Source organism: Macrosteles quadrilineatus, unplaced genomic scaffold (genome assembly GCF_028750875.1).
Source record: "Macrosteles quadrilineatus isolate MER2022 unplaced genomic scaffold, UCM_ALF_1.0 Scaffold_8__2_contigs__length_117827958, whole genome shotgun sequence".
NCBI classification, from domain to species: Eukaryota; Metazoa; Arthropoda; class Insecta; order Hemiptera; family Cicadellidae; genus Macrosteles; species Macrosteles quadrilineatus.
In genome coordinates this window covers 44,445,741-44,473,711 of record NW_026542601.1, presented here as the reverse complement: position 1 = coordinate 44,473,711, position 27,971 = coordinate 44,445,741, and the positions used below count along the sequence as shown (strand labels likewise).

At 34.9% G+C, this 27,971-nt stretch overlaps 1 protein-coding gene across 2 annotated transcripts; it reads right to left on the bottom strand.

Annotated features, from left to right (window-relative positions):
• LOC129001283 (phosphoribosyl pyrophosphate synthase-associated protein 2-like) lies at nt 1-26,196 on the bottom strand. 2 transcript variants are annotated; one of them, XM_054428531.1, is made up of 9 exons: nt 25,943-26,196; nt 18,761-18,880; nt 14,586-14,695; nt 6,334-6,512; nt 4,248-4,364; nt 3,427-3,588; nt 2,918-3,064; nt 1,948-2,106; nt 1-417 (listed from the first exon to the last, which is right to left on the bottom strand). In XM_054428531.1, exons 1-8 carry the CDS (start codon nt 26,017-26,019, stop codon nt 1,948-1,950), a joined length of 1,071 nt encoding a protein of 356 aa, XP_054284506.1. In that variant the 5' UTR covers nt 26,020-26,196; the 3' UTR covers nt 1-417. The 2 variants fall into 2 exon arrangements, with proteins under 2 accessions (XP_054284506.1, XP_054284505.1); XM_054428530.1 differs by lacking the exon at nt 25,943-26,196 and adding an exon at nt 19,207-19,325.
• Nucleotides 26,197-27,971: the final 1,775 nt, after the last annotated feature.

Below are 27,971 nucleotides of genomic sequence, written 5' to 3'. Positions count from 1 at the left end.
AAAACTTTAGAGTTTTATTCACAAAACATAAAGATATTTATTGTAACCTACCTAAATATTGTGATAGCTTACAAAACATCAATTTGACAATATCGAATTTGATTCTCTAAGTATAGGTCTGTATAATGGGAAAAAATAACATTTTTCAGAAAGAAATATGGCATTTAAATAAACTGAATGTGATTAAATAACAATCTAAGTATAAGGACAATAAAGTAATTATCTTTCATACAAAAATAATGTTTTATAGTGCACCCATGATCTTAACTTACAATAATAGGTTTAGATAATATTAACACCTACAGTCTAATCTTATAACTACTCATACACTCATATTTTGATAAGAAAATATTTCCAGTTGCTCAATTCAATGATCCAAATAGTCCATCCGCTAAAATTGGGTTGAGGAATTGTCTCCTGTAAAAAACATAAAAACTTAAGTCTTAATTAATTACTTGTGAATGATGAAAGAGAAAAAGGTAAGACCAAAGGAAATATAACATAATGAGACTTTAAGTTGAAAGTTTTTTTAAAGCAAAGAGATCTCTCAGGCAAAAAGGATTAAAGACCATCCGACAGAATAAGCCTAAACACAGTCCTTATTTAAAAGGAATGAATGCATCAGTGTATTTGGGAGACGATATGTTTCTTAGGCACCCTCAGACCCACAGGGACTTATGCCTCAAAATTGACTTATCCCAAAACCCTAGTTCCTTTAATAACCTTGAGAATTTCTTTGATATTGTTTCTTTCCTACGGAATACAATTGATTGCAAGCTATTCCAAGGAATCTCATGCAAATGCCCAAAAAGGAAGAACATTCTAACAATATGTGGAAGGCTTCCCGGTGTTTCATAAGGAAAGTGACAAACTCCAGGAAATAGTGGATCAAATTTTTTTACAAATCTTTTTGAAACTTCTTCCTGAAGTTTGGTACCTTACTGATGAAACACCTACATACAGACAAAAGAAAAAAGAACTAACTCCCAATACAGCTTTAGGCCCTTGAGCTCTGTGTTGCAGTACCCCATACATAAATCTGCTGCTTATGAAAAGAGTACTTTTTATATGGGTCTCAAACTGTATAATAAGCTTCCTTTATCACTGAGAGAGGTAGAATCATTTAAAAAGTTCCGGTTACACTTACTGTCTTACCTGTTAGACAATTGTTTTTACAGAATTGAGGATTTTTATCAGTCTGATTGTAGTAAACATAACTTATTGACATTGATATAACTTATTTGTAAACTTTGCTAATAACCTAACTTATATTATACTTGTTTTTCAATACTGTTCGATACTGTTAATACTTTATTCTTATTATGTTTATTACTATATTTATTATTATGTTGCTTTTATTCTATACTAGTACACAATGTATATTTTGACAATTTACCTGCCTGCGTGCAGAAGCACTCCTTAGGCGTTATGTGATGTATTTTAATAAATAAATACAACACTTACTTTTTCCCCTATAGGTACATAGTATATGGAGAAAGTATTGTTTTCGTTAACATGTTTGAGTTTTGTGTGGAAATATCTGTTTCTGGTAGTCTTTGAAGTGATGTTTGTATCTGATTTTGATAAAATTTGGTATCTGGATAGTATGGTATCTCCAGGAGATTTTTTTATTGTGATTTTCCCATGAAATAATGGAAAAACTGGATTTTTGCATAAACGGCTGGAGCGAATTTGATTAAAATTTAATACGTTACGGTACTTTTATCACTGAACAAAATGGTACAACCTCCAATGCTGTAACGATTAAGGTTCAAATGCTATTGCAACTTTTGTGATTTTACTCATAAAATTGCACAGTTACTCCCACTGCAACCAATGATAAATGTCAAACAAGTTAATGAAAGAAAGTATGAGTCAGTTTGCTGATACCTCTGCTCTCGTATCCATTAGTTAACCTCCCAAATCCGCTGTTGCACCTAAACCTACCTAATCCTCCAGAGTAACATTCTTGAACAGGTAGCTCATAGACTCCTTGTTGTGGATGCGACGGATAGCCTCAGCCAACAACACGCTGATGTCCACTGTCTTAATCTTGTGACATTGCAACTTCTGGATCTCGTGTGGAATGGTGTTTGTAACCACTACCTGCAGACACAAAACCGTCACGGCTTTATGTATTGGCTTTATTCATTGGTGAAGATGTATTGGTGTTTATTTACATTCAGCATATACAGTAGATATTATAGTATTCTATGAGTTTAACTGATTGTGCCCGCCTGACAGTCGTCAAGTTGCTGGTTCAATCTTGAGAAATGTCAGTATCTTTAAAATTTCAAACCATTTAAACCGATTTACTTTCTTAACACTTTATTTGAACCAGTTTGTTCAAAATAAATATTCAACAAGTTTTACTCTTAAATATCTGCTTTTTTGGGGGGAAACAAATTTATCGCCGGACAGATGTACTGACACATTTATATTTCGACGACAAGGGCTCGAGTACTTCCGCACTACCCTCAGGCCAGGTATTACGTGCGGTTAATCTCGCAGGCAGCAGCCAATGTTGAACCATTTTTCTCAAAGACCAACCTAAGGTTCTATGACTTATTTAATTAACTTTCTCTGGTCAAATAACACAAGATAATCTAAGTTTGTATTGTACGTATGCAAAACTCAAAAAGTCCTCTAACCAAAAGTACCAAAGTATGAGAGTAATTTTTGGAGAGCCTTAAACTCTATAAGCATTTCTAGAGAGCTACCTCCGTACTCCGACAAAAATTAAAACCAGTCCCTTCCAATAACCAAAATCTAATGTGGTGAATGCATTACCTCAAGAGAAGTACACAAAAGCTAGATTTCTTAACGCAAACTTATCAATTATTTTTAAATAAATCCACGCGTGTAGAGGTAACCTCTGCAATGCACTGGAAGAGAATCAGCTAGTTCACCCACTCACCTCATCGATGGGAGAGTCTTCAATCAGTCTAGGTGCGTCGGAACTGAGGAGTCCGTGGGTCGCCAGCACGTAGATCTTGTAAGCTCCTCTCTCCTTGAGCACCTCGGCGGCAGCAACAAACGACTGAACGTCATCCACCATGTCATCCTGACAACAGAGAGCTTTGTAATACAGCTGAATACTGAAGGACACCATTTGGACTAGCTGCAGATAATGACTACCAACTCAATTAGTACTAAGCTCAAATATCTTAAAAGAACAGGGGTGCATGCCAATATTGAAGTATTATATCTGAAAGCTCCAAGACAAAATACTAAAAGTTAAGAGTTCACTCTGACACAAGAAACAGAAAACCTAGGCTCTTTCCTATTCAGGTAAACCTGCTATCCTACAAACATCCTTAAAATGTAGGCACTCAACCTAATCTTATCAGTTAAATTTTGGAAATAAAAATAGTTACCACAACTTATCTTCACTGCAAATATTATAATTATCCGGGTTTAACTTACCACCATGATTGCTATCCGGCCGCCGACATCACCCACAACATTGATAGGAGGTTTCTCCTTGGCCGGGTGCTGAGGGACACCCACAGCTACGCCCACAGTACGGGACAGTAGAGGAGGAGGGGGTGGCGAGTAGCGTCCGTCCACCTGGTCACTCTCTGCCTCCTACACACAAACATGTTACAACACATATTGATGGAAGAAAGCTTGGGGTAAGGTTTTTTGACGAAAATATAATAAGTGTTCAGCCAAATTACCTGAGAAAATCAGCTACAATAAAAGTCCATTCATAATGGTGTTTCTTTTGCTCTCCTTTCATGTCATCGCATCAATTAAATACCACGACTTGGATGGATGGTCATGGATCTAGCTTAAGTAATAGCGGTTGAAGTGAATCATAAACCTTTTTATCGTGGATTAAGGTATGCAAAGTTTGGAAATGATACCAAGTAGGAAAAATAACTGTACTAGGTCTTTTGGCAAATTCCGTTTGAGGGTATGCCTAAAATTCTAAGTGAAAGGATTTACAGTGTGAATAGTATTTTGGCGAAAACGTTATGTATGTTGTTCCAGAGAGAGTAGTTTGAAGCTCCTGGTAAAAAGGCAGTTAATGTTGTGAATGAAGAAGTTTTCCCTTAGTTTAACGCCAATAGCTTTAATGGTTAGATATTAAATGGTAAATTAATGCATAATGCCATTATAGCTTTCAGCAGGTTCATAGCAGTAATAAAACACGAAATTATGTCTGGCGAAGCTAACGGGTAATAGCTAGTTATGTTATATAAATATTTAGTGATTGGTGAGAGAAAATGAGATAAGTTTACCTTTTGTTCTCCGTGAATTACAGCTATTCCCAATCGTAAACGTTCAGCATAGGAAGTTGCCTTCTTGGCTGACCCAGGGTTTCTGGCTACTATCACAGCATTTCGGTAGTCTGGAATCTGAAATTATAAACATGATTGAATTATAATAAAATGTTTTTAAACTTCCGTCACTTAATTTTTAAATGCTGTTGCTTGTCTTTATTATATGCAAGAATCCTCAACTTTGTCTTGCCCTTACTCCAAGTTTACTTGAATTTACACAGCCGGTAAAATATACAGAGCTGAAGCTCTTATAAACCTAATCCTTGTAAATAGGACTGGGAGATGGATGTCTGTAGTGGTTTTCACTGGGAATCATTTGATTGCAAATGACTTCACTTAAAATACATCCACGAAATATAATAAATAGAGACGTGTGAGCCAAGGTTTTTCAGGTCGAGTTTGAGTCGAGTAATTGGCAAAAAATTCAATTCTCGAGTTTGAGTTGAGTTTAAACCAAAAAGATCGAAGAATTTGTAAGTTTAAGAAACTCCTTAGGCCTAGAGCATTTAACTTGTAAACCAACCTTGTAACGAATTGAAGTACCGTTGTAAATAAATAAATTATTAATATTTGTGCAGTAACATAATATAATGCATTTAAAATAATTTAAAAACAACAACAATAGAGCTCATAAATGAGCTTCTACTTCTGTGAAAAATAGGAGTGAGCATATATTTATTCATCCAATAATGTCCCTATTGATAAGTATCAGCAATCTGACACATAGGCCTAAAAAATCAAATCAAATCAAATTGTTTATTGCCAAAACAAATAATACATTGTATAGCAACGTCAAGGTAAAAGTTTAAAAACTATTTTAAGGAACTTAGATGATCTAAAAATTCATCAACATTGTATAACAGCTAAACTACATAACATTGATACTATGGTGTTCTTGAAAGAATTCAGACATTTGATATTATATTAGCCTACTCGACAACAAGTTAAAAGCTTTTTTTCCAAACTCACAATTGTAGACTTAAAATTACACTGATTTATTCTGAGAAAAGAGTGCTGCCTGGTGTTGTGGTAATGTACAGATTCGTTTGTAGGGAAATCATCCAAGTTATTTCTGATATACATTAAACAATCCAATATATACAAAGACACAACAGTTAATATTTTATGCTCCCTAAACAGAGGCTGACAATGAGTCCTAGATCTAACATTAAGCATCACTCGAACTGCTCTTTTCTGCAAGATTAGGAGTTTTTTTTAAATTACTAGAGTGACTCCAAACAATAATACAATACTTAAGATGACTCTGAATATGAGCAAAGTACACAGCCTTTAAAACTTCTATACTAACAAAATATTTAAGTCTCCTTAACATAAAAACACCCCTTGCCACTTTAAAAAAGCCAGATCAAAATGGGGGTTCCATTAGATGTTTGATTGAAAACTTAATCCTAAAAACTTTACTACATTATAATTAACAACATTTATAACTAAATTCCAGGTTCTGAGTTTTATTCTCATTCAGGCACAAAGAATTGGCAGCAGTCCAATCCATTATTATGGAATTGGCCTCAGCATATTACTGTTGCGCTAAGATAGCATCACTAGAACTTATTTGCAAAGCCAAGTCATCAGCATACATATAGGCACTTACATTACAATTGACAACAGAACAAGGCAGATCATTAACATATACGACAAATGAAATAGTGTAGGGCCTAAAATTGATCCCTGCGGAACTCCTGTCTTAACAGGCAAATACACAGAAAAAGAATCATTGAAATACACAGACTGTAATCTATCAGAAAGGTAACTACTAATTAACTTTCTCCCAAACTTGTCTTTAGCTTACAAAAATGGTTTTCCTTCCTTGAAGTAGCAAGCCTAAGTACTCGTTAAATCTAACATTATTTAAATAAGGAATAAAATATGATTTATTCAAGGAAATAATTTATTCGGTTCTGATAAGGCTGTCTAACAAGAAACCCAAAATCGTCGACCCAAGTGCTCTATGTTACCTAAACCTCAAGAGTCAAGAGTGGTTTTTCTTTACAATAATAGATTACAATTTCACTTGTCTACTCACACACTCTTGGATGTACTGCAGAAGGAAAGGGGAAGCTCGCAAGTTGTCCACTGGACACTCAAAGAATCCTTGGATCTCCTTCTGGTGAAGGTCCATGGTGATGATATGGGTTAGACCAGAGTTGCACATCATCTTGGCTAACAGCTTGGACACGATACAGCCTCTCTTGCGCATCTTGCCTGCAAACAACGGAAATGTAGCTGTGTCTCACCATTGACTTTTTGATACAAAAACATCCCATCTTTATGGTCTAGCTATAGCCAATTTTTATTTAACTAAACGCGAAACGGTATCAGCAATCTGAGCGATCTGACAAATACCTCCTCTAATTAGCTTCTCATCAACCCTTATCATGGGTAAGCGGTGGGTGTAACTATATTTTATAGGGGAAATCACAAAAGCTGCAATCACTTTTGAACGAAATTCTCACAGCAATGGTGGATGTAGGCTTTATGGTTCTATTTAGTGTATAAAGGACTATGACAAACTAAATTGAGATTAAAATCGTTTGAGCCTTTTATAAAAGTCTGATTTTTCTGTTATTCTATGGGATTTTTTAAGAAAATCCTCATTAAAAATAAAAATTTCAAAAAAAAAAATAAAACCCTGGAGATATAAAGTAGGCCTACCCCACCCTCATAACAGATTTCATAAAAATTGGACAGCGGCACACACAGACATCACTTTGGAAATGACCGTCAAGGGTTCGAGGTTCCCCAAAATGGATATTTCCACTCAAAACTCAAACACAAAAAATTTGACGAAAACAATAGTTTTTCCATATACTATGTCGAAGGCCGTAGCCAATGGGGGAGGGGGGTCAGGGGGTAGAAACACTCCACCCCCCGAAATAAATAAAAAAACAGACCAACAAAGAATGTGTAAGATTTAACATAACAAACTGTTTGAACATATTTTAAAGATGGTAAGGAATAAAGAAGAAAGGAAATACAAATTTACTTATTCGTGTAATTTTGTTCTTCATAACGAAAGTTGTAGTTGGTCAGCTGTGCGCACACATCACATATTCCCATCGCGGGGGAGTGTATTCTATCATTTTATTTGTTGAACAATAACATAATATACAATGATTTAAAATAATTAAGGAAAACAGCAGAAGTTTTAATTGGGTGATTGATTCCAAAAATCTTCTAATATGTTTTGACACAGAAAACAAGACATTTAATTTTCTTCTCATTATGATGAAAAATGCTAAACATCCCTGTGGAGTGTGTGGTAAAAATGTAAATTCTGGTGCCATTTTATGCAATGGACTCTGTAAAAAATGGAATCACTTAAAATGTGTTAATCTAAAATATAATGAAGTAAGAAATTTTCCATTAAAAGAACAACAGTTATGGCAGTGTCCTAATTGCCTAGAAAATCATTCTGAAGATGAAGAACTGCTAAACAAAAGTCTCACAACTATGACAACATTGGTGGAAAATGAGTTTGATGACTCTCTTAATTTAGCAACTGAAATAGGTAGTGCGATTCTGCGTGAAAATGAAGAACTAAAACAAGCATTGCATGAAACAAAAATTGCCAAATCGCATTACGAACTGGAATTGGAAGATAAATTAAAGTCAAAAGATGATGAAATAAAAAAACTGATTGAAATTCAACAAGAAAAAGAAGGCGAGCTAAATGATATTATTAAATCCCTGGAAAATAAAATAGCTGCATTGAAAAAGATTAATTCTGAACTTACATTGCAAACAACTAATGAAAGTGACACTTACCAAAAAATCCCTAGTAACGGAAGCTGCGATAAATGTATTGTATACGGGCAAGAGACAAAAAATATGATAGAATCTATCAGGTCTCTAGAGGCTGTTGTCACTGTCCTCCAGAATGAAAATACAGAACTGAATAGAACAAAATCACAAGAAGCTGAGAAAAATATGATGAAATGTCTAAACTGTTTCCCTACAATGAAGACAACAACCAGTAAACCAATAAATAATGACTGGCGAAAACCCAAAAATACCTCTAGAGTCAGCAGGGAACAAATAGTTACATCTACCGAGTGCCACAACAAGTTTACAGTCCTCTCCAAAGAGAGTGATGAAACCTCAACAAACAAAAACAACAGCGTATCAGAACAATATGTGTCTGATGCACAAATTTTACATGAGAAAACACCTGCATTCCAGTTTAATACTAGACCAAAGAAAAATAAGCCAGTTGTTTATAAACAACTAAAATGTAAATCTAAACTATTGATATTGGCTGATAGCCATGGTCGAGGTCTGAGCAATCTTGTGCAGTATAAAACTAACTTAAATGTGTCTGCAATGGTAAAACCGGGAGCACTATTAGCTGACGTTATAAAGGATGTTAAGGACCTTTCAAAAGATTTTAATAAAAATGACTTTATTCTGGTGATTGGTGGGACCAATGATGTGGAAACCCGAAGAATGGAGAGTCTGATGAGCGACTTTGATAATTTGCTGTTAGGTACCACAAACACAAACCTTGTTTTTGCCTCACTGCCTATGCGCCACGACAAACCGAGATTAGACAACAAAATCAGTGACATAAATGATAAGCTAATTGAAAAAATGAATTGCTCAAAGGGGAACAATAAACTGCTAGAACTTCATCTTTTGCCTCGTCACCTATACACGAACCATGGTCTACACTTCAACAAGAAGGGCAAAAGGAAGATTGCTGAAGAAATTCTAAAATCACTCCAGGACTGCTGCTTCAACCCATCCACAGTCAACAAACAGAAGATGAGACTACCCTCTGACGATGACCCTGTCATTGTTGTCGAAGCAGACATGAATGCCGCAATACACAAGCTAGGAGATGAAGAAGAGGTAGCTTTTGTTCACTGTATCTCTGCTGACGTTGACAGTGACAGGCACATGAGTGCGGGTGTAGCGACAGCATTTAAAAAACATTTCAAGAAACCCTTAAAAACAGATTTTGTACACTCACACCTAACTTATCAAAAAATTAACAAAGTTTCAGTGTATGGATTAGTAACCAAACCTAAATATTACAGTAAACCAGACATCAGGGATTATGACAAAGCTTTCGATTCTCTGGAACAGCACGTAACACAGAAAGGCCAAAAGTTAATAGTTTGTTCACCAGCGGGCTGTGTCAGGGATAATGTTCCTGTCGAGCACATGGTAACCAGAATATGCCAGCTGCAACAAAGGACAAATGCCAAAGTGATCATAGTAGTGAATGATGAGAACTCTTCCAGAACTCTCCGAAGTGGGCTTTCTTACAATGATTTTGTAAATAAAATAAAACTTAACATCTTTAATGTCATGAACAAAACCGATGATTCAGGAAGTGGTGCTTCAGCAGACATCACGGTCAACACAACTGAAGGTGTGACAACAACCTCTACTGACAAAATGTCTTTTGATGAAAGTAGTACCTGTAGTGTAAATACTAATGTAAAGTGTAGTGATCTTCAAAAAAACTTAACGTCAGCAACCCAAGTGTATGTAACTTAGCTTTAGATAAATGTGTAAATAAGCCAAAACAATTAAAAAATGTAAAGTTTAATGTAAAATATAAAAAAAAATATTCTAAAAAATGTTTGTTAACTCACTTAAATATTCAGGGATCAAGTTTAAGTAAATTTGTTGTCTTAAAAGTTACTTTAGATCATTTAAAACTTGAACCAGAAATTGTTTGTTTGTCAGAACATTGGATGGATACAAATGATGTTCACTTGCCTAACTGTTTTTCCTCCTATAAGCTAGCCTCAGTTTACCACAGAAATGTAAAAAGTAGGGGAGGGGTATGTATTTTTGCAAAAAATAATATCACTTTTAAAGAAAGGAAAGATATTGATTCTATGGCAATTGAAGAAGCTTTTGAATGCACTGCTATTGAAACAATGAGTAATGAAAAGTCAACCAAAACAATATACATTGTAATTTACAGGACTCCGAATGACCAAAACCTAAAGATTTTTTTCTCAAGCTTTGAAAAACTATTACAGCACCTTGAGGCAGAACAACATTTGTGTCCAATATACATAAGTGGGGATTTTAATATAGACATGCAAATTGATGATGAAAAATGTGTTAGGTTTAAAACTTTGTTTCAGTCTTTTGGGTACAATGCCATGATCAAAGAGTATACTCGAATAACACCAACTACAGCCACTTGTATTGATAATGTAATTTCAAATGTAAATAGTATTGATAAGGTTTGTGAAGTAGTGGACTTTGGGATATCTGACCACTTAGGTCAGGTAATTTGTCAAAGAAATGAAATAAGGCCTAACCAATGTAAAAAATACTTGTCGAAGCGGGTCATAAAGAAGGAAAACGTTCTTGGTATGTTAAACGGTCTGATTGAAGAGAACTGGACTAATTGCATGTCAAACCTTAGTTCTAATGGTAGTTTCAATAATTTCTTTGGAATATTCTATGATTCTTTTTTGAATAATTGCCCAATTAAACAGAAATCTCTGTCAACAAATGGGAGAAATAATCAATGGGTAACAAAAGGTATTAGAATATCCAGTAAAAGAAAATGGGAGCTTTATAAAATTTCTAGAAATAATACAAATCCTGTTTTCTTAGAATACTTTAAAAATTACAAGAAGGTTTTTAAGAAAGTAATTTGGGCAGCCAAAATGAGGTACAACTTAAATTTGTTAGAGAATAGTGATAATGTAGGTAAAACAACATGGAGCATTGTAAAGAGAGAAATCGGTACAAATTGTAAAACAGAACCTTGTCTAGGAATCAAAATTAATGGGGAGGTTATTGACGATCCTATAAAAGTAACTGATTGCATGAATCATCACTTCATTGGTGTAGCAAATAAGTTTCAGTCCCAGGTTTCGGTGGCAGATTCAATAGCCAAAGCAAAAATGGCAACTCTAAATGTCCCACATGTATTTGAATTTAAGATTGTCTCTGAATCCGATGTTATCTCCTGCATCAATCGATTAAAGAATAAAAGTTCAACTGGCTGGGATGAAATTCCTACAAATGTAATAAAATCATTGGCTTCTTCAATTATAAAACCACTCACTCATTCTATCAACATTTCACTGCTGTCAGGAGTCTTCCCCGACAAATTGAAGTATGCTCAAATTATACCTATATTTAAAAAGGGGGACTCGGAAGAAATTTCAAACTACCGACCAGTGGCTCTCTTACCTGTGTTTTCAAAAATATTTGAAGAGGTTGTTCTCTCACAAATTGTTCCATTTCTTGAATCAAACAATTTATTGAACAAGAATCAATTTGGTTTTCGGAGGGAGAGAAGCACGTCTGATGCAATAGTCGATCTAGTTTCTGAGGCAGTGGAGGCCTTGGACGGATCACAGAGAACCTTTGGTGTTTTCTGTGATTTGTCTAAGGCCTTTGATTGTGTCAGGCATGACATTCTCTTGGAGAAATTGAGATTGTATGGGATATCTGGATCATCTTTTTCATGGTTTTCTAGTTACATCACTAACAGATATCAGCAGGTTGTCATCAAAGATAAATCCGGTGTCAAACATTTTTCTGAATGGAACTCAGTAACCCATGGTGTTCCGCAGGGATCTAAATTGGGGCCTCTTCTGTTCATCCTCTACATCAATGACTTGTCTTTTTCAATTTCTTCCAAAATTATTCAATTCGCTGATGACACAACAATGCTAGTAAGAGCACCTTCTATTTTTTCTGCAACTAACATTGCATCCCGAGATTTAGATTCCATGATAACTTGGTTTGCACAAAACGGACTACATCTAAACTGTTCCAAAACTCATCTTCTTCATTTCCATAATCCACAACTGAAGGCAGGTGAGATAACAATCAAACTAAAATCAGGTGATTCCATAAAATCTTCTGCAAATACTAAATTCCTGGGTGTTAACATAAATGAAAATCTAAAATGGTCTGATCATCAAATACAAATTAGCTTGTCTCTAGCAAAAGCACTGTTTGGTCTAAGGGTGGTTTATAAGTCTTCGGGTTTGCATGCAGCTCTTGCTGTGTATCATTCTTATTTTATGTCTAGGTCTTCCTATGGTATTATCTCATGGGGCAGCTCCCCCATTACCAAGAATATTTTTATCTTACAAAAAATTGCCGTTAGAATTTTAGCTGATACCAGACCACGTTCCTCTTGCCGCCCCCCTTTTTATTCAGATGAAACTCTTGACGATTTATGCAGTTTATATTTTTCAACTGTGCATCTTTGTAAAAAGAAATTATAAGGAATTTATGTTGAAAAATTACACTCATCAATATAACACCCGACACAGGAATGATCTTCAATATCCTGTGCATAGAACAGCTCTGTATGAAGGATCGCCATGGTACATGGGTAGGAAAATTTACAATAACCTCCCAGATCAAATTAAAACTGAAGAAAATATGTCATCCTTTAAAAGAAAACTAAAATCTTATCTCATTCTCTTGTGTCCTTATTCCCTAGATGATTTTATAAAAACTTAGCTTTAGGTTTTATGGATTGATAAAAACAAAGAATTTAGCATAAGGTATTATTAGATAGTAAAGTGGTATTGACATGTCATATGTTTATATGTGAAAATCACAATCTTGTAAACTTATTTGACGAATAAACATTTCATTTCATTTCATTTCATTTCATTTCATTTCATTTCATTTCATTTGTAGTGTGAACAAATGAGCGGGAATTTGACATAACCTGTCTCACTCATTGACAGTGTGCACTGTGTAGTTTAGGCCTACAGTTTTTAGTGTCAGTCTTTCTAAAGCTTTGAGTCATCTACTTCATTTAATTTACTTAAACACGACAATAACAATGATCAGTTAGGTAAGTAAAACCAAACAAAACAGTGAATATCTATTTTGCTCCTGCATAAACTCGCCCTGTAACCTTTATTTGACAAGGCAAGGCACGCCAAATTATTTTTTGTATTGTAAATATATTCCTGATGGAAAAATACTCGCTTAGGTTGACGAGCAGGAGCAAGCCTCCTCGGTTCCCTTAGCTTTGGCCTTGCGGTGTATATATATATAGTTATTCAATTTTCCTACTGAATATTATTAAACTTTCTATTAGCAAAATGGCATTACTGACGTTTCCTCTGTTGTTTTAAAGAAGAAAAAGAATTTAGTTGATACAATGATTACTACTGTGTTTTCTGGGTTATATATATATATATATATATTAGGGATGGTCAAGTCTCGAAATTTCGGGAAATTTTCGGGAAATTTTAAATCTCGTATCGAGTCAAGAATAAAAATAAAAAAAAAAAATTAAAAACGCCTGCAGAAAGTCAATGCAATACCCGCAATACAGGAGCGTGTTGTAGTTGCGTTTCCTTTGCGAAGGCGTTCTTATTTAATTAATTCTTTAAATGTTAATATTACTTTTATTATTTTAATAATATTACTTTAATAACATTTGAGAAGTTTTGTTAAGTGTAAGCAGTGTGAGGAATGTTTTATTACTATAAAAAGTCAAAACAAGTAACTATTTTATAAAAATTAATATTGCTTTTATTTTATGATTTATTTTATTTTAAGATAAGTTTAACTCTATCCTAACTGATATCACTATGTTTCCTAATCGTAGGGATTTTTAATAAGTTAGGCGTGAATAATAAAAAAATGTTATGCTGATGTTTTTTAATAAAAGATTGTAAATATTCTTGCCTATTATCATTATTTTTGTATTTAAACAGTCATCTAACAATGTTACAAAATCAGGTAAAAATTTTGAACGTGCATTTCCCGTTGTGTATGAGAAGGGAAATCCCGTCTCGATCTCGTCTCAAAATTTTATGAGAAATAAAAAATCTCGTCTCGTCTCGTCTCGAACTAAAAATCCAATCTCGTCCATCCCTAATATATATATATATACATATACAATAAATAGCCATATATATGGCTACAGCTTTGTCCTATGTATAGGTGGGAGGAAGTAAAAGTTAGCTGAATGAGCTTATTCACAGGGTGGGGGCAAAATTATGTTTTTACCCATATTTTTTGTTAGTGAGATATGAGATGTTCAGGTAACAAAAATATGTTATAGCTTGCAATAAGCTGTCCGCATTTCGTATAGATTTGGTTTAACACACATTGGGTGTCAGGAGACGATGGCCGGTACTGAACCTGTAGTATTTACATGAACACACACTGTCGGTGGCTCCATCCAACCAACATCCTAATTGGCCACTAGGGATTACAATGTCTAGAGATAATCACAAAGTTGCTGTGATCTTGACTAGACTAGGACTAACTAGTATGTTTAAATGTTTATCTAAACTATGGATAACTTACACTGCTTGCTGTACGGAAGGTACGGAATGACCCCGACGATATTTTTGGCCGAGGAAGTCTTACAAGCATACGCCATGATTAGCAGTTCCATTATGTTGTTGTTTACATCCCTAGAAATTTTAAAATTAGACCAATTCACATACTGTAGGCCTATAGCAGAATAGAATAGAATAGAAACGTCTTTTATTTTAAGTGGTTTTCAGTACAAAAATACACTGTTTTTCAAAACAACTCAAGTCAGGTACACAGTCTTCAATACAATAATAAAAGAGAACAAATAATTTAATTAAAACTAATACAACTAACCTATATTTACAAATAGAGTTTTTTTGTTTCTTGTCTGAAAGCCTTATAACTTAAAATTTTAATTCTTTCAGGTAAGAAATTGTATTCCTGAGGGCCGAAAAAAGAAAACCCCTTCTTACTACATTCAAAATTTACACGAACCAAATGCAGTAGGCTATCCTGTCTTGTGCACCTATCTCGTACTTCTTTTCGAGTGGTTACTTTATCTTAGAGGTAGGAGGGTCTGTTGGTTTTGACCACTTTATGTACTATGGCAACAGTTTCAAGGACGCAAATAACCTGTACTGGTAACATTTCACTTATCTTTTTGATATGTAATATGTGATCAATTTTTTTTTTAGATCATATACAAATCTTAAAGCATTATTTTGCAAGCGATCCAAGATATTCAAATTTTCCGATGAAAAAGAAAACCCAAAGGCAGGCAAAGCATAGCCCAACTAAATAAGAATCAAAAACATTTGTTTCAACTAAGCAAGTAAATTTTTTTACCACCTTTAATGTACAGTTGACGTAAGAAGTGGCAGTAGACATTAGACCCTAAAAAAAAAATACCTAGTACAAATTGATGAATTACAAGTGTTTGATTTTAGTGAATTTCCCATAAAGAGAATAAGCTAACTTACTACCGTGGGTCTCATGGTAAGACCTGAACCCAGGACCGATATACCTTTAATCATACCATTTTGTTTTGTTGTCCCCAGAGGCCAAAAACACCATCCATTCAAATTAATATATGGGGGGAAAAAGTCCCTGGACAGTTAAATATTTCAAAAAATAATAAAGATAGAGCTAAAATACCCTTGCCGCAGCAAACCTGCAGACTTAGCCAATTTCCATTTGCCTGAGGGTCAAAAATGATAAAATCCAATTTTTACCCCATAAAATCCCCCGTAAAACCCTTTTCTCATGTTCCGATTATGCTGGTTCGCAAACTCATTCTTAAGTTTATCTCACCTTACACCTTCAAACTAAATTTCATCAAAACCGGACAAAAATGAATCAAGTTATCGCGTTCACGGACGTATATACCATGCTTATTAGCATTTTTCTTTTTATGAAGAAAAAAGAACTAACTCCCAATACAGATTTAGGCACATGAGCTCTGTGTTGCAGTACCCCATACATAAATCTGCTGCTTATGAAAAGAGTACTTTTTATATGGGTCTCAAACTATAGCCTATAATAAGCTTCCTTTATCACTGAAAGAGGTAGAATCATTTAATAAGTTCCAATTACACTTACTGTCTTACCTGTTAGAGAATTGTTTTTACAGCATTGAGGATTTTTGATCAGTCTGATTGTAGTAGACATAACTTATTGGCATTGATATATAACTTACACTCACTCACTCCCATGGCCATTTATGCCCAAGGCGGGATTTGGCCGCACCAACAACTGCTTTCCATCTCTCTCGATCTTCTGCCTCTTCCACTTCTGCCCCCACTTCTCTGACGTCCTTGGAAACACTATCCCACCATCTCTTCTTGGGCCTTCCTAATGGTAGTTTCCCTTCTGGCTTTCCTATACTTGCTTCTTTTAGTAGTGAACCTCGTTCTCTCCGTAAAGCGTGTCCTGCCCATCTTATTCTCCTTGCTTTCACGTGTGCTACTACATCATTATCATTGTACATATTCCTTATCTCCCTATTATGCCTTTTTCTCCATTCTCCATTTTCTTGTATTCGTCCATATATCATTCTTAAAATTTTGTTTTCAAAAACAATCATTTTGTTTTCTTCTTTTTTATTTAAAATCCAAGTTTCAGCTCCATATGTTAATACTGGTCGAATTATACTATGATATATTTTTATTTTCGTTTTATGTGAGAGAATCTTTGAAGTCAACAATTTCTTACAAGAATACATACATTTATTGGCCTGAGCAATCCTATAATTTATTTCCATTTCTTCACTATTGCTGCTTGATATAATTACCCCTAGATATTTAAATTGTTCAACAACTTCAAACGTATGTCCATCTATACTAATTTCATTTGTCCTCACTTCATTTGGCTGTCTCGTGAAGTGTATATATTTTGTCTTCTCATCATTAATCTTTAGGCCCATTTTTTCTGATTTTTTTATGAACAGTCTGGTTAGCTCCTCTAGGTCATTTCTGTTTTTTGACAGAATTACTACATCGTCCGCAAAAGCTAGGATGTTTATTTTTGTTCCCATTTCTAAACCTATATTTGTTTGTCTTACTTGTTGGAGGGCCTCTTCTAAGGCTATGTTAAATAGTATAGGTGATATTCCATCACCTTGCCTTACGCCTGTTCTTACTTCAAAGCTTTCTGATAACTCTCCATCTATTTTTACTTTGCATTTTGATTCATTCAAGGACTATTATTGATATAACTTAAGGCCAAGTCACACCGAGCTCGCTCCCGCGGCGGGAGCGAATTTTTAAAAATCGCTCACCATGTTATCAAATGGGCCAAGTCACACCGCACTACTGCGCGCCCGCGGGCGTGCGGTAGTGTCCGCCACGTCCGCCTGCTGAGCGATTTTTTGAGAGTACCGCGGCGGGAGTTTTGTCTAGCGCATGCGCAAAGGGGGAATTCGAATGCCCAAATTATTTAAAGTTTAAAAGTAATACAGTTTCAAATTAAATTTAACATGTTTCTTTTGTTTGATGATGTAGTATATGTTGTTTTGTATTAGCCTATATTCGTAATTATGTTTATCACCAGAAAAAATCATTTTTGTTTACCATGCAAAAATAACGGTTACAGTGAAAATTTAATGTTTCCCATGAACATTTTTATATTGCCAACGTAAACAACTTTTTTTACCGTCTCATCAACTTTTTTGATTTGCAACAACCAAAACTTTACAATCAATGTAAACTTGAACTTACAATAGAAGGCTTAGCAAAAAATTACATTAGTTTTAAAATGGTCATATGTTTTAATTTCAAAAGTAAATAGTCTTTGTAGTGTAGCGAAAAATAACGTTCAAAATGCTGAAAGTGGATAATTTATCCTCAACCATATTTAAAATGCTTCAAACACAAGGTCTAAATTAATTTAAAAAAATAATTATTCACTTTTTAAAGTAGCCCTACACTAACAAATTAATAAACATTCAATTGCTACTTAAGCACTTTACTTAAAACCTGCAAATTTACATGGCTTACTAAACAGTTAAGATGAGTTTCTTATGTAAAACGAATTGTAATGAACTCATCTCAAAACTCCCGCCGCGGACGCGAACTTTTGGTGTGACATGGCTCGAGGAAAAACATCCGCGCGCGGTACTCCCGCGGCGGGAGCGGCGGATGTCGGTGTGACATGGCCTTTAGTTGTTGTAAATTTTGCTAATAACCTAACTTATTTTATACTTGTTGCTTTTATTCTATACTAGTACACAATAGTATATTTTGACATTTTACCTGCCTGCGTGCAGAAATATATACAAATATACAAATTTGAACGAATAGTGTTTTTGGCCTTTAGGGACATCAAAATGAAAAGTATATCGGTCTCGGCTCCAGGTCTGACCGTGCCACCTACGGTAATAGCTACTTCGCTAATAGGCTACTTACTGTAATACTACTCGGTAATGAGGGAAATTCGCTAAAACTTGGTACAGAGTCACTGGGCATAAAAAACATTTAAAACATTATTCAGTGATAATATGCTACCTCCTCAGGAGGACGGCTTACTAGAAGTTGGGAGTATATCATAAATGTGCGCTAGAAGTTGAAATGCACTGGAATTAAAGGTAGACCTTTTTATTAGATTAATACAATGCTGCAAATTTGAGCTCAAAATAACAACTAATTAAAAAATGGCAACCGTTCAAAGATTCAAAAAATTGCAATAATTTCAAGTAGGCTAAAATCATTATTTAGATCTGAACTTACTTGGTTCCGGTCTGGATGATGTATATATCTTTGCCTCTCACCGAATCGCCTATTTCCACCATCGTTTCTCGGTTTGTCTTGTGGTACACAGAGCATTCTCCACGCTTTACTCCCAAGCGGCTGAAAAAATATAATTTAGGTAATCAATGTATTGTATGAAGAACAAAAGAAAATACCTCCTTTCTGGTATTCCACAGTGTATGTCAACTGTATATTACTAGTCTCGGTAACACCTAAGTTCAGCTCAAACATAAGTAATATTCAGAGATTGAGTTGTGGAATGATAAGGAATCATGACTACAATTAATTGCAACAAATGTATCTATAACTATACGTGTGGGGGTATATTAACTTTGTAACTTGATAATTGTTTAGATTATAACCTTTGCAAGGATTACTGAAAACAAAAAGATTATTTAATGAAAAAATAATTTATGTAGGCCTACCTAGCTACGAGTTCACCTAGTTCCGGATATGACTGCCCACTGAAAACTATGATTGGCCGGTCTTTTGCGGAAATCTCATTATTTTTAACCCAATGGCGAATCATATTGAAAATTTGATTTTAAAGACGAGTAGATAACTGAGTGAATAATTTTAGAATTACAAATAAATAGTTACCATTAGTCTCTTGAAATGTGGTGAATTATTTAGATAGGTTATCTTAAATATTTACATTTGCAATGATTTGTCTAATTGAAACAGTCAAATTGGTCTCCACATACAAGAGATACTAAGTCATTAATTACAAAGTTATCTCATTTAAACATGTAAAATTTATGAAAATACATCTCAACACTTGGCTGTTTATCATGTGTTTTGCTGAAATATACAGGGTGATTGATATAAGTGTGCCAGCCGTTTTATTCGAAAACCATAAGAGATATCAAAAAAAGTTAAATGGTAAGTGCCTTGGACTTTTTATTTAAAAAATTGTAGTAAAGTCAAAAAAATTATTTTAGCCGCCATTTTTCCAATATGGCCGCCAACTTTGATTTTTCTTATGGAACACCCTGTATTTTATGATGGATTCTGGTAGAAAATGTAATTTTAAGACGATTTTATTCTTGTGATTTTTTTCATAAACCTAACCGTTTTAAAGATAATAATGGTTTAAGTTATGAAATTTTGAATGGTTTTCGAATAAAACAGCTGGCATGCTTGCTTAGGCCTGTATCGAAACTCTTTCTCATGCAAAAATTTCAAATCTTTGAAACGGTTAGGTTTAGGTTAGGTTTTAGGCACTTACCATTTAACTTTTTTTGATATCTCTTATAGTTTTCGAATAAAACGGCTGGCACACTTATATCAATCACCCTGTATAAGTTAGCCATTTGAAATACAAAGCAACATATTTTATAACATGGATTTGACATATCTAATATATAAAATTCTCGTGTCACAGTGTTTGTCTGCAAACTCCTCCGGAACGACTTCACCGATCGTTATGAAATTTGGTGTGTAAATTCTGTAGGTATGCGAATCGGACGTAAACTATTTCCCGTTTCGAAATTCTTAAAAGGGCTCCGCCCCAGTGGCTCTGGAGTTTCCCATGTTAACCTTATGAGAAATGGAATTAATGAATCTTAACAGCTGTTTCAATTAAACAAGTTGGTTCTGTTCTATGATGTTCAATAGCATTAAAGTTACAAGGATTACCAACAGGGTGCAGCACTATTATTTCTTTTACATTTATGACAACAGCTAATTTGCAACCAAAAGGTGAGTGAGCATAGCGAACGAACTTCAACCTGGAGGCGAGTGAACGTAGCGAACGAGCTAATCTGAAGGCAAGTGAGCGCAGCGAACGAGCTCCAACCTAAAGGTGAGTGAGCGTAGCGAACGAGCTCCAACCCAAAGGTGAGTGAGCGTAGCTAACGAACTTCAACCAGGACATGATTGAGCGATGCGAACGAGATCATCTTGAAAATTAAACGTAACGGTACTTTCTTTCCATCGGTCTGTCTTAGGGGAAACCTATAACTTAGGCGATACGAAGTTCGCCGGGTCAGCTAGTTTTAATATAAAAAATGGAGGAATTGTACAATTGTTGTGGAGGAATTATAAAATGGAAACTAAGTTTAGGCTAACTAAGTTTAGAACTATTAAAGATCTTGTGGTTTATATGGTGTATTTCGAGGATTTCAAACAAGAGCTTTGCTAGAACACATGGATAATTCAATAAGAAGACACAGCTAAATTTAAGAATGAAGAGAAGTTAAGTCGGTCATGAAGAAAATATAAATACCACTTACTTAAACCTGAGATCCAACAGGAACAAAACAATTGGTAATTATACTTTTTAACTTCATAAAATATTTAAGTTTAACCCTTATAAACTAACTTGAAAAAGTTAATGATAGTAGGCCAAAACATGATTGCCTACCTACTATTTATTTGTTTTCCGACAGATTTTATTCCAATTTTACAAGTTTTATAATTTTAAAGTGATAAGGCTCATTATTTGTGAAATTATGATTCAACTAACCTTTTCCAAGTACTCAAGTAAATACCTACAAGTATAATAAATTGTAAGAGGTCCAACCTAACTATGATATTTTATGTGAAAAATCACAAAAGTTGTCATAACTTTTTAACCATAATTTTTACAGCAATAGGAGTTGTGCCATTTTATTTAGAGAATTAAAAGGAATCAATACTACTTTTTAATCAAAATTGGTCAAGCCCTTTTTTTTATCCTTTTTTCAGTTATTTAACAGGTTTTTTTTATAGGAAAGCACACAACTTTTAAGCAATAGCTTTTGAAGCATATTTTTTTCTTTAGCTATGTACAGACACACACTCAGACATACACATCACATTGAAACCACTTTTGGGGTCCAGGAGGACAAGAAACAAATATATTCACCCAAAACTCAAACTAAAAAATCTTCACGATAAACAAGAATTTCTCCGTTAGGCTACTAACTTATGTAGGTTGTAGGGATGAAAATTAAATACCCCCGCCGCAGCAAACCTGCAGACTAAGCGAATTTCCATTTGTCTGAATTGATTTTCAGTTAAATATATTTTAATAACATTTAGGTTTAACGAGTACCTAGGTTTGCTGCTACAAGGAAACTAATAAAGTGTGTTTTTGAGTAAAATATTGATAGCTTAAGTACAAAATAAATAAATTTGCCAAGTTTGATCAAAATATATTCATAAACAAGCAAACTACAACATTTGACAATATTCTCCATAAGAATAACACATGGAATTTTAAATTTACAATTTTTTTAATTATCTCCGTTACTAATATACAAACAAAAATACTTTTATATACTAAATTATTTGTTTTTTTTTAAGCTCTTTAAAAAGGTCTAAAGAGAAATTGGGAAATTTTGTGTTTTGAGGGTCAAAAGTGAGAAAAACCAATTTTTACCCCATAAAACCCCCCGTAAAGCCCCGTTCCCATGGTCCGATCGTGCTGGTTCGCGAACTCATTCAAGTTTATCCCGCTTTACACCTTTAAACCAAATTTCATCAAAATCGGACAAAAATTACTCAAGTTATCGCGTTCACGGACGTATATATCTATATACAGAGGGGTGCAAAAGTAGGTATACAGTACAAACAGGCACACAACACACACAACACATAACATACCAATTACAAAATTTTTAAGAGTTAATTTAGGTGTCTTAATACTCTTCAAATCAATTTCTTTTTATATGAGTGGATATATTTTTCTATAATGTTTCAATACTGTATACCTACTTTTGCACCCCTCTGTATAAAAGGCAAAGCCCTCACTGACTGACTGACTGACTGACTGACTCACTCACTCACTCATCACTAATTCTCCCACTTCCCATTTACCTAGGAGGCTGAAATTTGCTACAATGCTTCTTTAGGCATTAAATAGGAAAACTAAGTGGTTTTTATTCTGATCGGACTCTCGGGCTCCGCCCCAGTGGCTCTGGAGTTTCCCATGTTAACCTAATGAGTACTCATATTTAAATGGAATAAATTAATCTTGACAGCTGTTTCAATTAAACAAGTTGGTTCTGTTCTATGATGTTCAATAGCATTAAAGTTACAAGGATTACCAACAGAGTGCAGCACTATTATTTTTTTAAATATTTGACAACAGCTAATTTTAAACCAAAAGGTGAGTTAGCAAAGCGAACGAACTTCAACCCGGAGGCGAGTTAGCGTAGCAAACGAGCTAACCTGAAGGCAAGTGAGCGCAGCGAATGTGCTCCAACCTAAAGGTGAGTGAGCGTAGCGAACGAACTTCAACCAGGACGTGATTGAGCCATGCGAACGAGCTCACATATGAAGTTAAACGGGGCAAAGCCCGCGGGTACAGCTAGTATCTATATATTTAATACGCGACATGAAACTTTGTGAACAATAAGGCTTTTTTGTTTTAAGATTTAACCCCCCATATTATATACCAAAATGTTCTTCTAGGTGTGTAGATGTGCAAACTGGCTTTAGATTTTCAAAATACATCTTTTTAAGGGCGTGGGCTGCCCTCAAAGTTCCTTCCATAAGGATAACATTGTGATTGATTTGAATGTTTTTATATTCTGAAACAGATGTCAATACGTTAGTTTAAAAAAAAATTAAATCCCAGCTGTTTTGTTTGGTTTTGAAATGTAAACAGTTTGCATGTTTTTAAAAATAAATTAGAAACCCGGCAAAGAAATGTTACCTTTAGGTCACGACGGGAGAAAAGTTATATTTTATATTTAAGTTATATTTAAACATCATATTTTCGTTTAAACATGCCAAGGACCCGACGACAAAGAAATATTGCCGGTCAGACACGGCGAGTCAACATACGGCAAGCAATGCAAAACGTAAAGGGCCCAGACGAGGAGCTGGAACAGTTAGTGGCAACCTGTACTTACAAAATTACACTGACAAATACAAGAATTCAGCAGCATTCACTTGGCGAGATGGTATTAAAATGTCAGAAATGTGGTGCGCTACATTTTCAAGAAGAACAAAGAGGACGAGGCGAAGCTTTTTCATCCTGCTGCCATAAAGGAAAAGTGAAGATACCGCCATACCGAGAAATCTATTATATCCAGAGCCTACTTAATGAAGCGAATCATTTGAGGAGAATCTACAAAGAGAACATTAGATCGTACAACTCTTCACTCGCAATGGTCAGCACTCGAGCTAAAATTGAAGAACATAACGATGGAGGGACTTTCATGTATAAGGTGCACGACACAATTTATCACTCAATTGGCACCTTTCAACCGTCAGAAGGGGAGCACATATGCCAAAGTTTATATCCACGGACGTCAAGAAAGAATGCTAAACAAAGCCAATGGCTCTTGCAGCACTGAACTCATGCACATTTTGAGCTCCGTCCTGCAAAATAATCCTACTGAACAGCAAAAAGAACTTAGAAGGCCAACGATCGAGCTCAAGACCAACGATACAACGACGCAACTTCTAACGTCGTTGCTATAATATCCTAATTTATTATTCGTGCGAATTCGCACTGGTTCACCTAGTATATATATATATATATGTCTATATACCGGTATATATAATAAAATTTTGAACGAATAGTGTTTTTGGCCTCTGGGGACATCAAAATGAAAAAGTAAATTGGTCCCGGGTCTAGGTCTTAAATAGGTCTTATCTTACGGTATAAATAGGTCTTACCGTGCCACCTATGGTAATAGCTACTTCCCTATAGGGAAATTCGCTAAAAGCAACAAAGTCAAAAGACTGATACCAAACCAGTTATTTTATTTATTTTTCTTTTGTCCTAGGACGCTTTCTGTTCACATTGGGGGGGGGGGGGGTTACACAAAGAGGTAGGCTGGTAAGAGAAATTAAGAGACTGTGTTATCTTTTTAATATATTGTGGTATCGAGTATGCAAAGACAATGGGAAATACAGTCAAGTGTGTGTGTCTAAAGCTTGACATGTAGGTATATTCTGCTTATTGACCGATGAAGCGAAAAGAGTTGCCTCAACCTATTCACTATAAAATAGCCAAAATAACCTCACATGTTCCATTGTAGCGGGCTGTATTTATGTTTACTATTGCTACCTTAAGGGGACCCCTAAGTACCAGTACCTTATGATTCAATTGCAATAAGTAATAAGTAGGCTACATATTAGGGCCTACTTATAGAACATGAGTTGGTTTAGCAAGCTCATTCTTAAAAGAATTGTAGCCTGAATTCCTAAGGACGAGTTCATAGTAGGATGCTGCGCAGTTCATCAAGTAGGCTAACTCGAGTTTACTGGCTCCGATGCACCATGCGGAGAGATTAAAAGGCCCATTTGTGGCTGACGTGCACTGAGATTAGGTCTGCCGCGATTCAATGAATTTCATGCATCCAGGCCTAGACCTACTAAGCCTAGAACTTATTCATAAGTTCTAGGCTTAGTAGGTCTAGGCCTGGAAGTTACTTAGGCTGCTATCATTTGATAATGAGTTGAATCCAATCGATAAAAGCCTGACTGAATACGTTAGTCTAAGTACAACTAACAAAGATCAATTAACTTATTAAGGAAAAATCAATTATTACAAACGGTAATCTGCTAAGTTAAGTAGTTATATATCAATGCTGACCAAATAGCCCAAGGGTAGAATTCCGTATCTGTTGGTAAAAACAACCAAATGAAAATATCGATTATTCTATTGTTTCATTCGATATATCGTTGGATATTTAGGTTAGGTAAACCTTAACTAAGTTAACTAACCAAACGATATATTGAATAATCGATATATCGATCAATATTTTCATTCGGTTGTTTGTGCCAACAGATATAGAAGTCTACCCTAGCCTAAACATAGGTTACAACTAACTTCACAAGGCCTAAGCCTGCCTAGGCTATAGGTATTTAAAGTTTTGATAGGGTCTTAGAGGCTAGCCTTTTAAACACCCAAGTTTAAGCATTTGGATACCTTAAAACAATATTTTCTTTTGTAAAACGGAAACTATAAAGATTCTATTCCCAAATTCTCTGCAAGTCCTTGTAAGTTATATGAAGGCCATAGCTTACAGATAACACATTGGAGATTATGTCACAGGGGCATGTGTCTAGATTGAATATACCTAAGTTAGGTACCTTCTTTGCTCATTTATTTATTAAGTACGAAAGGGAATTTTATCATTGGCTTTCTCTTTTTAAAAAATAGGCTATAACATTAGATTAGGGTTAGGCCTATGTATTTGATTAAAAATTTAAACAAACCTTGCAATCAAATTTGCTAATTCTGGGTGTGAATTCCCATTTATGAGCATTATATCTGTTGATGTTGGTCCATCCATTTTAGTGGACTCTTCAATTTACACGACGCTGAAATCCGGCAATTAATAAATTATTCAATTAGATTTATGTAACGAATCGAATTACTTAATTAACGCACAAAACGAACACAACAACCAACACAAACAACTAACATTAACAACTGTTTCAATTTTCAATATTTCAATAGTTTCAGTGTTTCAGCTTCCACCATGAGTATAAAAAATAGATGCTGACATTGCATTTGCCAGCAGGTCTAGAAACTGTACCGTGGAGTAGTACATCTCCATGTTGTTTGTTGTTGATGCTCGGTTATGATACCACTGATTATTTATTTATGTATTCATTCAATGGTTACAACCAATACAGTTGATTATGAAGTTTCTGATTAATAAATACTTTAAACGAAATCGTCTCTTTCTTCGGATCCCACATTGTCATTGTATTCCACTCATAATAAAAGGCCACACTTCTTTTCGTATCCACTAGGTAATTATTTGAAATAAATTTGTTTATGTAATTTAAAATAATGCATAAAAGGGTTGCAGCATCCAAGGGTAATTATATCAATCATGGATTTCTCGCTAAAATGATACTATTTTCACTATTTTATTTTACTACACTATTTTACACTATTTTATGTATGAAGTGATGTTTTAATTTCTTTTTTTATTGACATGAACAATCCAGTTTTCTCTGGTAAAAGTTCACAACAGAAGGTATGTAGGTAGGTAGGTAGGTAGGTATTCTTATGTTAAATAACGTCCTGAATCCAAAAAATATTGTCATTTTCCCGGGAAAACGAAAAAAACTACACTTTTGCGGAAATAGGTCAAGAGGGTACTCAAAATTAACCGGTAGAGTGAGGATTTTCAAGATCCGATGGATATTAACGGAGATACGGCCGGGAAACCGTCAGGAAATCAAGTTAGTACCAAAATGACCAAAAATAGGTAGGTAAGTTTAGGTTGGGTTAGGTTAGGTAAGGTTAGTTTAGATTATATTATATTGGGTTAGGTTAGATTACCGGTATATTAGGTTAGGTTAGGTTGGATTATATTTTGGTTAGCTATGTTGGGTTAGGTTACAAACAATGCCCATTTTATTGATCACCTAACATAACCCAACCTTGCCTTACCTAACCTAATATAATCTAACAGCCCAACCTAACCTAACCTAACCCAACCTAACCTAACATAACCTAATGCAATCAGCGTAAAATCCCGCATAATGTAGATACCTAAAATGTGTGTTTTTAAATAAAATAATTTTTCATCGTTTTTCTGGTAAAACGGTGCTTGTCCGACTGTATCTCCGTTAAATCTTGAAAATTCTTGCATATTCTTGTTCAGCTCACCCAACCGGTTACTTTGACTACCCTCATTTCCGAAAAAATGTTGTTTTTCCACTTTTCCGGGGAAACTTTGCTTTTCGCCGGGGAAAATGACAATCATTTTTGAATTCAGACCGTTATTTAAAATAAGAATAGTGAAAAATATAATTTTAGCAAGACGTCCGTGGTTGATATAATTACCCATCCCAGAGTTCTTGGACCACAGGAATTGGACTGCTGTAAACTGTAAACCATGTGGCGTATAGATATAGCGACAGTTGAGCTTTGTAAATTATTGTTGTCTAGCCATAGTTCGTTGTCTTACTGTATATAACCTAATAAGGATAATGAAGAATAAGAATAAGAAAAACTGTATAAACAGCCTTGCCTGTTTTACGACATGACCAAGGCCTTTGACCTACTAAACCATAGTGTCCTGCTTCGTAAACTACTTTCCCTGGGAATTGCAGGAAGACCTCTGCACTGGATATTCTCTTATTTAAGAGACCGCCACCTGGTCGTATCACTCAAGCATTTGGGGAATGACAATACTCTACGCACATATAAGTCGGCTCCATCCCCTGCCATGAATGTGGGTGTCCCACAGGGATCAAACCTAGGGCCTCTATTGTTCTTGCTCTA